This window comes from Osmia lignaria, chromosome 11, assembly GCF_051020975.1.
Source record: "Osmia lignaria lignaria isolate PbOS001 chromosome 11, iyOsmLign1, whole genome shotgun sequence".
Classification (NCBI taxonomy): Eukaryota; Metazoa; Arthropoda; class Insecta; order Hymenoptera; family Megachilidae; genus Osmia; species Osmia lignaria.
Genome location: NC_135042.1, coordinates 6,854,346 through 6,868,879, shown reverse-complemented (window position 1 = coordinate 6,868,879; position 14,534 = coordinate 6,854,346). Strand labels below are relative to the sequence as shown.

The 14,534-nt window shown below is 33.1% G+C and overlaps 3 protein-coding genes across 6 annotated transcripts; 2 read left to right on the top strand and 1 right to left on the bottom strand.

Annotated features, from left to right (window-relative positions):
- The first annotated feature begins 224 nt into the window (after positions 1–224).
- Positions 225–1,170, top strand: mRpL43 (mitochondrial ribosomal protein L43). The gene is made up of 4 exons (XM_034323392.2): positions 225–366; positions 455–561; positions 632–837; positions 926–1,170. The coding sequence occupies exons 1-4, from the start codon at positions 230–232 to the stop codon at positions 1,052–1,054; spliced, it is 579 nt and encodes a 192-aa protein (XP_034179283.1). The 5' UTR covers positions 225–229; the 3' UTR covers positions 1,055–1,170.
- Positions 1,171–2,286: 1,116 nt separating this feature from the next.
- Gpat4 (Glycerol-3-phosphate acyltransferase 4) lies at positions 2,287–11,195 on the bottom strand. Of its 4 annotated transcripts, none has more exons than XM_076690872.1 (9): positions 11,176–11,195; positions 5,215–5,502; positions 5,004–5,141; positions 4,799–4,933; positions 4,292–4,525; positions 4,047–4,162; positions 3,836–3,977; positions 3,425–3,633; positions 2,287–3,349 (listed from the first exon to the last, which is right to left on the bottom strand). In XM_076690872.1, exons 2-9 carry the CDS (start codon positions 5,365–5,367, stop codon positions 3,262–3,264), a joined length of 1,215 nt encoding a protein of 404 aa, XP_076546987.1. In that variant the 5' UTR covers positions 5,368–5,502; positions 11,176–11,195; the 3' UTR covers positions 2,287–3,261. The 4 variants fall into 4 exon arrangements, with proteins under 4 accessions (XP_076546987.1, XP_076546986.1, XP_034179269.1 ...); XM_076690871.1 differs by lacking the exon at positions 11,176–11,195 and adding an exon at positions 11,010–11,142; XM_034323378.2 differs by lacking the exon at positions 11,176–11,195 and adding an exon at positions 10,354–10,547.
- Positions 11,196–12,175: 980 nt separating this feature from the next.
- Positions 12,176–14,517, top strand: LOC117603851 (carboxypeptidase Q-like). Its single transcript, XM_034323379.2, has 7 exons — positions 12,176–12,312; positions 12,631–13,036; positions 13,092–13,242; positions 13,333–13,585; positions 13,657–13,897; positions 13,970–14,152; positions 14,218–14,517. The coding sequence occupies exons 2-7, from the start codon at positions 12,684–12,686 to the stop codon at positions 14,468–14,470; spliced, it is 1,434 nt and encodes a 477-aa protein (XP_034179270.2). The 5' UTR covers positions 12,176–12,312; positions 12,631–12,683; the 3' UTR covers positions 14,471–14,517.
- Positions 14,518–14,534: the final 17 nt, after the last annotated feature.

The following is a 14,534-nucleotide window of genomic DNA, read 5'->3' as shown; positions in this document are numbered from 1 at the left end:
TAGATGAGTCGTAAATAAATTTGTAAAGTATCTGAAATAAATGAGAAAGAAACACAAGTTAGGTATGGAATCGAATGAATCATTTTAAAATTTCACTTTTATTATTTTTTTATATATGTTTTAACCGTACGCCGTAAGAGGGAACTGATAGAAAATGTAAGGAGTGTTGGTGAACACAACACCGTGGCGATAAACGGAGTGCGGCTAAATTGCATTTTCGTCTGCAAAAATGTCAAATAGGCACATATTTCAGAAATTTGGATATCTAAATGCTCCGTATGGTCTCGGTGTTGGTCGTTATGTATGCCAATTGCAGAGAGTAACTTTAAAATTTTGTAAAAACACCGGTCCGAGTCTTGGAATTAGGTAAAGATATTTTCAAGTTTTTAACCTATTCTCGATATATCTTTATGTTTTTTAACACGAATTAAATGCAAATTTTTATTGTATACAGGCAATTTTTAGAACACGATTTAATTAATTATGCAAAAGAAAATCCCGGAGTGGTAGTATACGTTAAGCCAAGGAGGCACAAAGCTCCTCAAATAACAGCCGAGTATTGTATGTTGAATATTGTTTCAAAATACATAGAATTTTTACTTTAGAAATATTATGTTAATATGTATTTTAGTAAATGGAGATACTCACTGGATTTGTGTCCGCAACTATAGTCGTGACGATATTGTACAATGGATGGAATTATTAAAGACACAGTATCACAATGGCCCAGCTTTAAGATTGCTTAAATTATGGAAGACAAACTTTCCTTCTATTCAAGGACCATGGACACCTTTTACTTTTAAAGAACCATCTTTGAATCAAGCTAAATTCCCAAATGTAAGTATTCAATTTGCTTCCTTTTGATCATGTTATTTCTTTATTAAATTTTTTTTCCTGATGCACTATACATCTTGTTCATTTTCAGAAAAATATTGGTAAAGCTGATCAGTTTGAACCTTCAGCAACAGAACAATTGATTAAATTATTTAAAGAACAACAGGAATCTGAAAAACTTAAAGAAGAATACGATAAAGCTCAAGGACATAGTGGTTAAATGATAGTATTAGTATTTGATGTTTTACTGTATATAAATGTTGTATAAAAATAAAGATTTAAAATTGGATATATTGGAAAGTTAAACCAATATATCATGACACTTTTAAAATAACATACTTATTTTTATTATATTTTTTATCATTTTACAAAAAAACCTAATCAATTTAATTAATATTGGAATAAAAATCTTCAAAGTATATTGTTTTAAATAAATTTAAATAATTTACAAATTTACCTATGTCATCTATTGGTGCATTCAAATTTTTTGCATATAATATTATATTTACGGAAAATTAGTATCTACTTAAAATATTAAATACAAAATATAAATTAGGAAGATTATACAGCAATTAAATATGATCACTCATTTGTGCTCTATCTTTCAGTGATGTAAGTATATCAGTGACTAGCATTTCATTGTATATACAGTACTTTTAATATCTAATCAAAGCAGAGTTACAATTGAGGCATTGGTACATATTCCAAATAACATTTAATGCTACTGTCAAACTTATATGACAGGTACATGATGTCTTTCTTTTTCAGTTTTGTTGCTGTATATATTTTTTTATATATTCATTGCTATAAAAATATATTTTAATGCTTTTTTTTTATATAAAAAATTGAACAATGACATTGCATATAGCACCATAATTCTTAAATGAACGAATTTCTAAACTAATTACCAAACTAAATAATTCTATTCGTTTAACTAACAATTTGACATTTTAAATAAGTTCTTGTAACAGCTTTCAGCGTCTATAATATATTACATATTTTATTATCTATACATTATTACAATCTCAGTGCAATCAATTAAACTTTATTTTTACTAAAATGTATTAACTTTTTCTGTGTCAAAGATTAACCTTCTTCGGTTAAGGGGAAATATAGGGGGAGAGGTCTCCCATCAATCGTTCGATTTATTTTTATTCTTATTCATACGAGGCTAACAGGAAATTACAGTAACTGATGGTGAATGATAGAAGACTTTTTCTTTTATATTTCCCCTTACACGAGGGAAGCCTAGCTTGCATGGAAATATACATCTCTGACACAATAAATGAATTATATTACCTAATCTTTTATTTAATGTTTAGTTCTTCAACTAAAAGTCCCCAAAAAGTAATAAAACTATATTATGTATGACACCTAAAATTAATTATAATATTTACTAGAAAATTAACAACCTGTTCACAACATTCATGAACAATGAATGATGTATTCTGATTCCCGATTTTTTTTTCTTTTTTCTTTAGTAAAATATACAATAAATGTATATTTTTATGTATGCATATGCTTCATCCTTTAAATTTTGATAATATTAATTATAAAAATAGAAAACATCTAAAATACATTCTTAACTGGATTGCAATGAATGATACCTAAAATAATCTTCAGGGGATGGGTACAGTAGCATAACCCTGTTACATTCTAACTTCTTTCATTCAGAAATATGAATAAATAGTTTATTTTTACACTACAATGGAGATATTATTTTGCCTTACCATTTTTACAAAAAGAAAAAAAAATGCAATTTTTCCTATATAATATCAGATGGATATAACTCCATGTATCAAAGTAATGAGTTAATGAGGTGATTTAGAAATGTAAGAATTCGAGTAGAATGACTGAGATGCTACATACATTCATGCACACAATAAATCACACACTATGACATACCATTCCATATTAAACACTTCATTATGTATAAATAAGAAATTTATAATGCCTCACTGTAGAATCTCGTTATTAAAAATGACAAATATGGTACTTGCTGCACTGAAGTTATTTAACTTTAATCATAATACTAAGAACAAATTTTACACTACAATATCTTTTGTTATTGGTAATATTTGTTTCTAACAAAAAAAGAAAGAAGATAAATATTACGCTGTAATAGAATAATTAAAAGTCGAATTGTTTATACAAGTGAATTACAAATTCTACTTCATAACCTGAAGTATTTTTATATGTATAAATTTATCGATTTTTCAGAATATAGAACAATTAATTTAATAAAAGACAGCGTACCACATTTGTGAAATTAAAGAAACTAAATCATGCATACGAGCTATCCTTCCCTCTTCGTACAGACAGACATCCACAAAGAAGACAAAACAGCACATCAGGTAAAATATTCTCAGTTAAGCAAAATATCACACATTATATCGATCATAAAAGTGCGACTAGAGATGACTCGAATTATTCGACTTTTAGTCGTTTACTAAACTCCTCTTGTTGCTTTTCTTTCCATTCTTTTTTTGGTTTTGTTCTCTTAAGTTGACCATCCCTAGCAAACAATGTTATTAGATTATTTTCTCATTTTAAAAATATTCTTTCCTTTTAATATATTCTTTCAACATACCATTGCAAATCAACTAATCCTCCTTGTCTTGCTATCACAGCTTTTACTCTATTTGCAAAATCAATAGCACTCTCTCCTTCGTTTCTGTACATCGGCGGAAGGTACCAAATATCGCCAACAATAGCCCAACTTGACATAGTCATGTATAAGTATTGTATCATCGAGTACCGACTACTATTCCAGAACGCATCCCCAAACCTTGGATCGTACTATAAAAGATATTGAAATCCATTATTCAAATTGTAACGCGAATAATGTGTTGCACGATATCGAGCAAAGCAATTTAAATTGTCAGAGGTCGGGAACTCGGAAATCCGGGGATGCTTACGGCGGAGGGGATGTCTGAGACTTTAACATCTTTCCCAAGGAAGCTTACTTTGTTCGATACTGCATATGCATATACAAAATTACCTTTATTGCAACTGGATAAATAACGCCTCCGACCTCAAAACTACCTTTCTTAAACTGCATAACTGATGTGTTATTTATGCACGTTCCTTCCGGGAAAATAAGTATCGGTGGGTTTGTAGGGTCAGATACATGTTTTTTCAATCTATCAAATATGTAAATAGTTAGCATCGAATTCGGATTAAAATATGTACACGAAAATAGCAATAATGACCTTTTCGTAACTGCTTCTCTATCTTTAACCTCGGATCGTTCAAACCAAATATGCGGAGATGCACGTGCTAAGGCTCTTTGCAGAATGCCTAAGAACCCACCATGCCTTTGTCCTATCTAAAAGAATAAATCAGCTGTCTTGATATAAGAAAACAATATGAAAATCTGCAAATCATTATGTAACTAACAAACATGACTTTAGTTCAGCAAATAACGTTATAACTTTGACGCACAACAGAAACGTACCAAGGAATAGCAATTATCGCACATGAGTACCAAGACATCAATGGGAGATGTATGGTTAGCCACGCAAATACCTCTAACCGGTCGATTCTCTGGGTTATGATAAGTAATTACCGATGACAAAGCGCTCGACAATATACCAAAACACATTATAGAGACTTTGTGATTCAGCCATCGTTTGAAACTACCTTCTGGAACGTATCCCACGATTGCTGTACACACTGTCAGCCACATCACCTGTAAACCATAATCTTTGTACCTGAGAAACTCTCTCTTTATCATTGCTGAGTAGTTCTACCTGCAAAGCAAAGTTACAGGATACTGTTACCTGTAACATTTACTAATGCATTTCAACTTTATCGTCGGCAATGTAAATACAGTGACACGTCCGTTACTTTCATAACAGTATACTACCAAAAAGAACACCGTCTATGTAAGATAAGATACGCGGTTTAATTTCCTGCTCTTCTTCAATGTAATCAACTAAAACAAAAATTAATGAGTACTCACTCCGATAAAACAAATAAATATCCTTAAAGGAAGAAGGAAACAATATCGCATGAAAAATCCGAACATCCATATCACTGTTAACTTCCAGGAAATGAATTCATAATGTCTGTTCGTTCGTGTTAACAGGTTCCAATTCTGAAACAAAAGTTATTAATCTATCATACGATAATCTGCTTTCCTTTGATCTGTAACCATAAGGAATTACCTTTAGCTCTTCTGCTTCAAAACGAGATGTTACTTCATCTTCAATAATAGCTTCTACACCAGCTTTGATGTAGTCCAAGCAGATTGCTGGTTCGAATTCTCGTTTTAATGTTTCAAACGAATCTCGACGAATAAGGCTCTGAAAGAAGAAAAATCTTATGAAATAGTTGCTTCGCATAAATCATATATCGTCGGAGGGACTGACGGTCTACCTCGCTTTTACCCACAGTCGTTGATGTTTGAGAATTCTCTGCTTTCGTTTCTTCGAGATGGTTCCTCTGATTCTGCATTTCCGGTTCGGGCACAAAAATCAGATCCTTCGACCTGGCTATCACGGTACGGTTACTTAATACTCCATTCTGCATTTTGTTCTCGGTTTTTAAATTTTGAACGTTCTGCTTTTCAACGTGCCGCGACTCGAGTTCCTCGTCCGCCTCTTCTTCATCTTGATTCCACGTACCGTTTCGTTTCTTCACATTTTCAATGTTTTGTCTGCCATACTGAAATCGACAGGAAGATACGATCTGAGCAATTATTCAAACGGGACATTCTAATAACTCTGAGGAATTCATGATATGCGTTTCTTGATAGAAAAAGGGGGTTGAACGGTTCTTGATCTTAAAAGACAGTAAGACAGAAACAATAGGGCTATTCAGTCTAGATATAATTTACGAGAAATCAATATTTGAAACGTGGATCCACGTGAGTTAAGTACGAGGAACAATAAAAAAATATCTTTAATTTTAAAAACTGAAACTTGTAACTTAGAATTGTATAGGTCTTTGAAAATCTTGCGTTATTGAACATACATCTCGTATAAAGGTAAAAATAATTGGTACCTTCAGATAATAACAAAGCAATTACATATTCCGATCGATCATTTATTCTTACAAACTGACTTGCATATATACAAATTCCTGCATTGAGCGTAAACAAAGTTATCTAAACATCTATCAATATGTAAGTACGTTCATGATAAGTAATAAAATTTTGAAATTGATACAAATGATTTCATTTTATTCACAGTTTCGAGTCAATTTAACGAATGAAAGAAAAACAACGTTTTAATTAACTGCTGTTAATTTTATGGACAATGACCGTGGAACGGTTCAAGAAAGTTCAAACGCCAATAAAAAGAACACGATAATTACCGTGTTTAAAAATACTATAAGAAAATGTATCAATTGCAGCTGTGCAAAAAAAAGAAAGAATTGCATAATCATGCGTAAAATAAACCATTCGAAACAGAGTAAAAATACATTTCCTTAGTCGCTGATGTATAGTAATCAATCATTATGCTGCATATGATAATACAAGCTGTTTCATAAAAGGTGACTGAATAAACAGGTGATGGCATTGTCGTAAATACCTGAATTCATCTAAGTAAGCAGGTATGCAATTACTTATCAAACAGTAAAACATTATGCATACTAATGTTTGTTTCGCTATATGTACTTATGATCAGCAGTGAATGACCTGTTACTGTTTCATGAAATGATCGGTACTGTAAGTACGCGTGTGAACACTTGTCTTATGAATTTCTTTTTTTTTTATTATTTATTCATCTTACATACAATCGGGCAGGGGACGATTTTATAGGCGAAAATAAACCGAGAAGTCAACGATAAATTATTTGTCATAAAAAGACAATATTATGGACATTATTTTTATTCTAACGGGTTGCATCCCCTAACTTATATAATCGAAAAAGAAAGCTCAAACAAAATTTATTCTTTCTTTTCAGCTTATTAGCCAACCCGTATCTAAGATTGATGAAAATCTTGTGAAGGGGGCTATAGCATTTAGACTTCCTGTCACTTTTGTACAGGCCAAATGGTAAGAGTTATTGAAAAAATTCTTGCGCCATTGTATTTAGTGGATCAAAATCACAACGAATATGTAGCCGAAATTTTTTTTTTTTTGCCACTTCTGGTCTAACAGGAAATGACCGAAAAAGGGTTGGTTCTAGGTAAAAAGAAAACATACGATGCTTCATCTAATTATCGTGTTATTAAGTACCTTCATTACAAACAGAAAAAAGTTGAACAGCATAGAAAAGTTTACTCTTTATGATTGATAAAGTTCAGTTGTACACCTTGCATATTGAATGATCCTCGACTATGCACGGATATAGTCGTTCTCACGACGATGGACAAGTAAAATGAACATATTTATTCTTATATGATGGAAATGTGATTTAAATCTGTGGAATGAGCCTGTTATACAATTCAACAAGGACATTAATAAACAAGTTGAGCACGCAAAGCATATATTATTGTAAATGCAACAAAAACTTGGCTTCTCGTTTCGTTAAGTTCAGTACGTTTGTACTAAACACATATGTATTTTACTGCAGTTTTTGTCCCTCTCCTTCTTGTTCTTTTTTTTCCCGAACAAACACATTCCCTCCGGTTTGCGAATGGAAATTTAATCAAGGTCATGAGACATCAGCGAAAAACAAACTAGATGGAGTTACGTTTGATAAAGAAGATACTATCATGGGAATCTTGATTTTCGTGCGTTAGAACATAGAGGAAAAAGAAATTAACACTTTCAGTGTCGCGTTAGAAAGAACTAACTTTAATTACTTTGGATAATCGCCGTTTAATACGAGACTCAGGGCCGGCCCTGAGATTTCGGAAGTTCGAAAAAGGGCCCCTTATATGACATAAAGAAAAGTACCTTAAATAAAATTTATAAAATTAACATTAAAGCTTGTATAACAAATTTAGATTTGCATTTACATCGATTAATATTCAAATAAAAATTACTCTTCTTGCATTCTTAGATGCAAAATCGTCTTATGGGGGCCTTGGACCTTAGGGGGCCCTAGGCAAGACTCCATCGCGAAACGATTCGTTTCGATAAATTTTGATTTGGAAATAAACCAGCCCTGATAATGAACGTCAGTTCAAACACGCGTTTAATGAATTATCCTGCTAATCGTGACATTACTCGATAACAACGATGAAAGTACAATCGATAAAAGACCAGTTTTGAGAAAAGATGTGCTTGAACTTTGCCATTACCCGTTCTTGATTTTCATTCGCCTTTGAATCAGCCTATGGCGTCTTGTTCTTTTTTTTTATTCAAAAAATTACTCGATTACGTTATAACGAGTAACATAATTATCAATTTATATGCTATTTTTACGCGAACATGGTGAACAAGTGTGATCTGACGAAAGCGAATAGATTCATAGGCGATTAATTCAATATTCTTTTTTTTCTTTTTTTTTTGTGATTATTGTTAGGTATGAATATATCATCGATGAATTATTTTTATGGAGATTAATACAAGTTGATGTCTCTGTTTCAAATACGCATACTCTCTTTTCGCGCGCAAAAATTTCTTATCGTGCGAATCGATTCGAATTCAATTAAAAAAAAAAAAAATGTACGCGTGTGTTTAATTCCTAATTTCTATTTTCCGGAAATAAGGCAAAACCAGTGAACGATTTTTTTTATACAGGACGGTCAATTATAAACGGATCGTATAATTATCTGAACGATGAAAGACGATGGAAAAATACGGAAGCGAAAGTTGAATGACTGATTAAAATTTATCGTGCAGAAATATGTTGAAGATTGATGGTTTTCAATGTTGCTTTGCTCCGTGCAATTTAATTATTAAATTCACATGTAATTATTGTGTTGAATATTATCTCGTGCAGACGTTACTGTATCTACTGATTTCAATCCTCGCTGAGGACTTTGCCCGACTATTATTGATCCACCTGAAGAAATACTTGTGCTTGTTATCAGACGATGATCGAAGAACCCATTAAATTTATAACAATACTTGCGATGTACCAGATAATGAAGAGAAAAAAGAATCTGATACAAAAGCGTAATAAAGGTATTGTTCGCTCGTTAGCCGTGCCACCATCAGTAACTAAACGGGATCGAGTTTAAACCAACGGTAGGTAACTGACCGTCTTCTTGAGCGATCAAAGTACTACGAACTTTTAATGAACGTTTATATACAAAGAACTGGGCCATCGATTCCGGTGCATATGAATTTGAAAAACAAAATTTCATATTTTCATTTGGAATAATAAATGAAAAGTAAAAATACCTATAATATAATGTATAAGTATGAAGGAAACGTTTTAATTTTATTTATTATTCCAAATTGATAATCGTAGATGATTCTTAAATATTTACTACCCTGAAATCGCCATTTCTATTTTGGGAATGCATACACCGTCTTGCACACGTTACACGACAGGCTATGATTCAATATTCCAAACACGTTGAGGAAATTACGAGAAAGTCGAGATACCTTGATTTCGAAACTGTCAAAATGGTTACCACGCGTTTCGAACGTGGAAAAGTGCTGTTTAACGCACGATGACACAGGAAATTCTAATCATTTTCAGGGTACATACACCGGTGTTTGTAAAAAGCTATAGTTAAAGGTGTTGAATTTCGTACTTTTAACACAACGAATCACCTGAGCCTGCAACTTCACTGTTTAATAACTTCAAATCGATACGAACTTGTTACGTATAGTGTAGCACTATCGTCGGTGATTCACTAAACTATGCCTAAATTAATCCCGATTTAATATTTCACTGTGTATACACCGTACCGGTTGCGTTCATTGATGCCATAACTAACGTGTGCGTTTAAAACCGCAAGTGCGAGGAACTGTATTGAAATATACATACGAATGACAGGCATGAATAAAACGGTTGAAATCTTTACTAGCAAGTAATTAATCATCGATACAATGGTCGAATTGTACGATCGTTGAAAATGAACAAAACAAAAAACATGCTTTATTATTTATTTAATGATGATACCGAACATATGTTTATGAAACAGCATTGAATTCTTAGAAAACGAGGGTAAATGAATAGGATACCCGAACACTGTCTTTTTGTGAATCGAAAAATTAATTTTCTACACATGACATTTATGTTAATTGTCATGAATCTTACTTTATACAACTCTATCAACAAATGAAGGGAATTATAATTGTAGCAAAATTAATTGGGAAGAGTACCGAAAATGAAACACTATTAATAATAAATAAAAATAAGAATGTAACGGGTGTTAATACAAATTTTACCGTTTAAATTAAATCGAGTACGTAAAGTATGATATTTAATGAAAATCTACAACGTCCACTTGAAATTGAACAAAACTAAATCTTGTTGAAACAAGTATTAAAAGATCAATATAACCTTCATAACTGCATTGGAAATAATACATTTTGTGTAAAAATGTTTACAACGTATCACTAACCGGATGAGCATTGTAAATTCAGTTCACGATTTTTAAATTACTGGGTACAGCATAATAATCGAAGTTTTTAAATATTGTTCATTTTAATGTATGTCTTACCTCGAAAAGTGTTAGCAACAATTTTATGTATAACCTTCTAACGCCGAGTGATTTTCCGATAGATGCCAAGAAGATGATAGCAAGCAAAAACATGAGAAAAGGTGTTAAAAATAAAGAAATCGTCAAAGACATCACCATCCACAATGACGCCATTTTGCTTACTGCCGAGCATTATCTGTAAACGCAAAACGATCCTTCGCTCAAAACCTGTGAATTTAAATACTATAGAAAGCTAACAATAACTAAGTGTTCACTGCCATCTGTAACAGAACAGTTGAAACACGAATTGAGTTCCCCTCTTCGAGCATAAAAGACGTATGACATAGATTAATCACCTCATGGAAGTTTGTGCCATACGATCTGAAATACCGATGTAGTTTGAAACCTTGTTTTTGCCAATTGTTTCGTGGCGCACTCTACGATTTAGGAGAGTGATTTTAGGAATTAAATAAGGGGTTGAAGGATCGAGAGATCTTTTCGAAAAAAAACCATGGAGGCAAAATGACACAAAAATAATCACACGGTAAACCACATTAATAATTCCATAAATAAATATCAAACCGCATAGAAACGCACGCCATAAAATTCCATAAAACATTTATAAACACATATATGATTATACCATGAAACGCAATAATGTATCCGTATAAACCTACTTAATTATACTGGAAAGCACATTGGTACACGTGCAGACAAAACGTGTTGAAAAATCCTCATGAGTGGGCACAAATACAATTAAAACCCTTACGCACATGCACTATCACTTTAAGTAATCTACAAATGAACACATGCTTCAATAATAATCAAAACGTGGGCTTGTACCTGTATACGTATCACATGTATTTAGATCTGTGCTCCTCGGCGTTCGCGACAAGACTGATTACGTTTGACCTTTCTCTAGTAAACCATGACGTTCCGCATTCCTGAGCTATTGTTTCCCCTTCTACAGGGTGGAACGAGCAACTATTTCAGGCCATATCTCCGTTATTAATGCATTTATGAAAAAATTTTAAAATTTAAACCAATAAATATTCGACTCATATATATTCATAAAACCAATTACAATAACGGTAATTTCTAATGACACGAGATTAGAAGAAGACAAAGGAAACATATTAAGTGTTTATCTTCGTTACTTGCTCACAATTTTTGGAGAAACTGTAAAAATGAGTAACAAGTATAAAAGGTTACGGAAAATTGTGAACTGCAAGATTATCAGCCTTTATCAATAAGTCAATGATATATTATTAGCATCAAACTTTAAAAGATATCTTAGAGAGAAACGAAGAGAGCCTGTTGTCTCTCCCTGAGATATCTTCAGAACTAATCAATTTTTGGTCCAAGTGCCTTAATACTTTCTTATAGAGAATAAAAAGACGCTTCCATTGACCTATAGCACAGTACACAATTCCATTTTTAAAAATATTATGAATTACCATTGTGCAGTGAAGATAATATAGTTGTGTTTTTCTGCTTAGCTCGTTGAATGATTCGTACCAGGAAAGTTACGATGCTAATAATATATCATTGACTTATTGATAAAGGCTGATAATCTTGCAGTTCACAATTTTCCGTAACCTTTATTGATACCTGTTACTCATTTTTACAGTTCTTCCAGAAATTGTGAGCAAGTAACAAAGACAAGCACTTAATATGTTTCCTTTGTCTTTTTCTAATCTTGTGTCATTAGAAATTACCGTTACTGTAATTGGTTTTCCTTGCAGCTATAAGGAAAACTTGTCCTACAAATAATATAGATGCAAGCGTCTGCTGATAATTATCGCTTCCTTCTTCTCTGTAGCTCTTCGATTCCCCTCCATTTCATTCTATATATTCTAGAGTCCACAGTATACAGGGATCATAAGTTCGCCAGCGGTTCGAAGCACTGGTACTGTTCGAAACATGGGTTAACGTGTAGTTCAATAAAGTTATTGTGTTTACTTTCAAAAGGAAATTAAGGTAATTTTAAGTTACGTTACAATCACTGCTAAGAATTAATTAATTTCTATTAATAACATCTTACTCGGTAAATGTATCAACAGTGAATTAAGAACAATTTTGCACAGCACTTATTCAATTAGTTGCATTCATTGGTAATTGAAACACACTTTTCTGCTCCATTTACTATCGTGATCATTATTAATTATGACACAAAACAGACAGAATCTTCAGAAATAATTAAAGCAGTTTAATTTTATTCAAATGGCTTTCGAAGGTGATAAGTATTTATGGTAAGGGTATGCATATCATTCGAATTGATTAAAATGATATTTTCAGAAGCAAATAGTGCTCTCACTCGATCGTAAACATTTATATCAATCGGCACCGATATGTTGGCCTACACCAAGGTTTTTATCATCGCGTGCCTCCTTCGAGCGCACTTTGCGATAGCGTTCAGCGGTATTACGGAAGTCGATGTTAGCACGTGTCAACTGCCACCGAAATTAGCACAGGAAATAGATTTATACGCTCCGATTGTTAAAAATATAATAAAAGAAGCAACATCGGGATCCTTTAAAGGAGTAACTTGGAACGAATTATCTTACTTCGTTGACACATTCGGCCCGAGATTATACGGCACCGAAGTATTAGAACAATCGATTGATTACGTGTTAAATAAATCAATCGAGTGTGGTTTGGAAAATGTCCACGGTGAACACGTGCCCGTACCTCATTGGATCAGGTAAGGTTTTGTTAACTATTTGAAAATTTAGATGATCGAGCCATTCGTTTTCTAGAGGGAAGGAATCTGCGACTCTTTTAAAGCCAAGACGCAAAAATATTGCTCTTCTTGGATTGGGTTACAGTGTTGGTACACCGCCTGAAGGTATAACCGCAAGAGCAATCGTTGTAAATAGTCTCGACGAGCTGCATCAGAGGAAAAATGAAGTAATTACTTTGAAAATTTCAATCGTGATGATTAAACCTCAATTAAACAAAAATTGGATGAATTCTGATTTCTTCTTTCATAATTTTCAGGTGCGAGGAAAAATCGTCGTGTACAATCAGAAATATGTTAATTACGCGGAGACGGCTGATTATCGTGTCATTGGAGCCTCGGTAGCATCGAGATATGGTGCTGTTGCTGCTTTAATTAACTCGGTCACGCCATTCTCCCTTTACACGCCGCACACTGGCGAACAAATGTACGAACAAAATGTGACCAAGAAAATTCCGGCTGCCTGTATCACGGCTGAAGATGCTGCGTTGTTAAGGAGAATGTCGCAAAGAGGTAAATGATATTCAAAATACTAGCAATTCAAGAATAAACAATTTCTTCAAATATAATTGCTTTTACCTTAGGTAATACTATAGAAATAAACTTGAAAATGGAGGCGAAGAATTTGCCGGACACGATATCACGAAATATAGTAGCTGAAATAAATGGCACCACGAATCCGGAAAAAGTGGTGGTTGTGTCTGGTCATATTGATAGTTGGGACGTTGGTCAAGGGGCAATGGATGATGGAGGTGGTGCGTTTGTTTCATGGGAAGCATTGAAATTATTGAAACATCTCAATCTTAGACCACGTCGAACGATAAGGTGAAATTAATTTAACTACAAATGAGGGAAATAATTTAAATAACGTAAATCATTTGAATCGGTAATTTTCAGAATGATTATGTGGACAGCTGAAGAGGCTGGTATGATAGGAGCTAATCATTATATTAAAGCTCACAAAGCTGAAGAACATAATTTACAATTTGTAATGGAATCGGATTTGGGCACTTTCACACCACTAGGACTTGAGTATACTGGAACTGATGAAGTTAAATGCATTTTGGCAAGAATTTTGAAGTAAGGAATTAAACTTAAGGTTTGATATGAAATATAATTACCTTCTTGATTTGTATTATTTACAGGCTTCTATCCCCTATGGGAAAAATGGGACTACGTATTCCCCAACTGGGTCCTGATATCGAAGCATGGGCACAGGCAGGAGTACCTGCAGGCTCACTTTGGACTCAGAATGAAAAATACTTTTATTACCACCATACTAATGCAGATACCATGTTGCTCGAGGATCCGGAAGCTCTTGATAAGGGAACAGCCGTGTTCGCAGCAGTGGCATACGTGCTTGCTGATATTACTGTGGATCTTCCTCGACATAAGTGATTTAATTATTGATATTGTTATCATTAATAACGAAATAAACTTTTTTTATCGTATAAAAACGTGA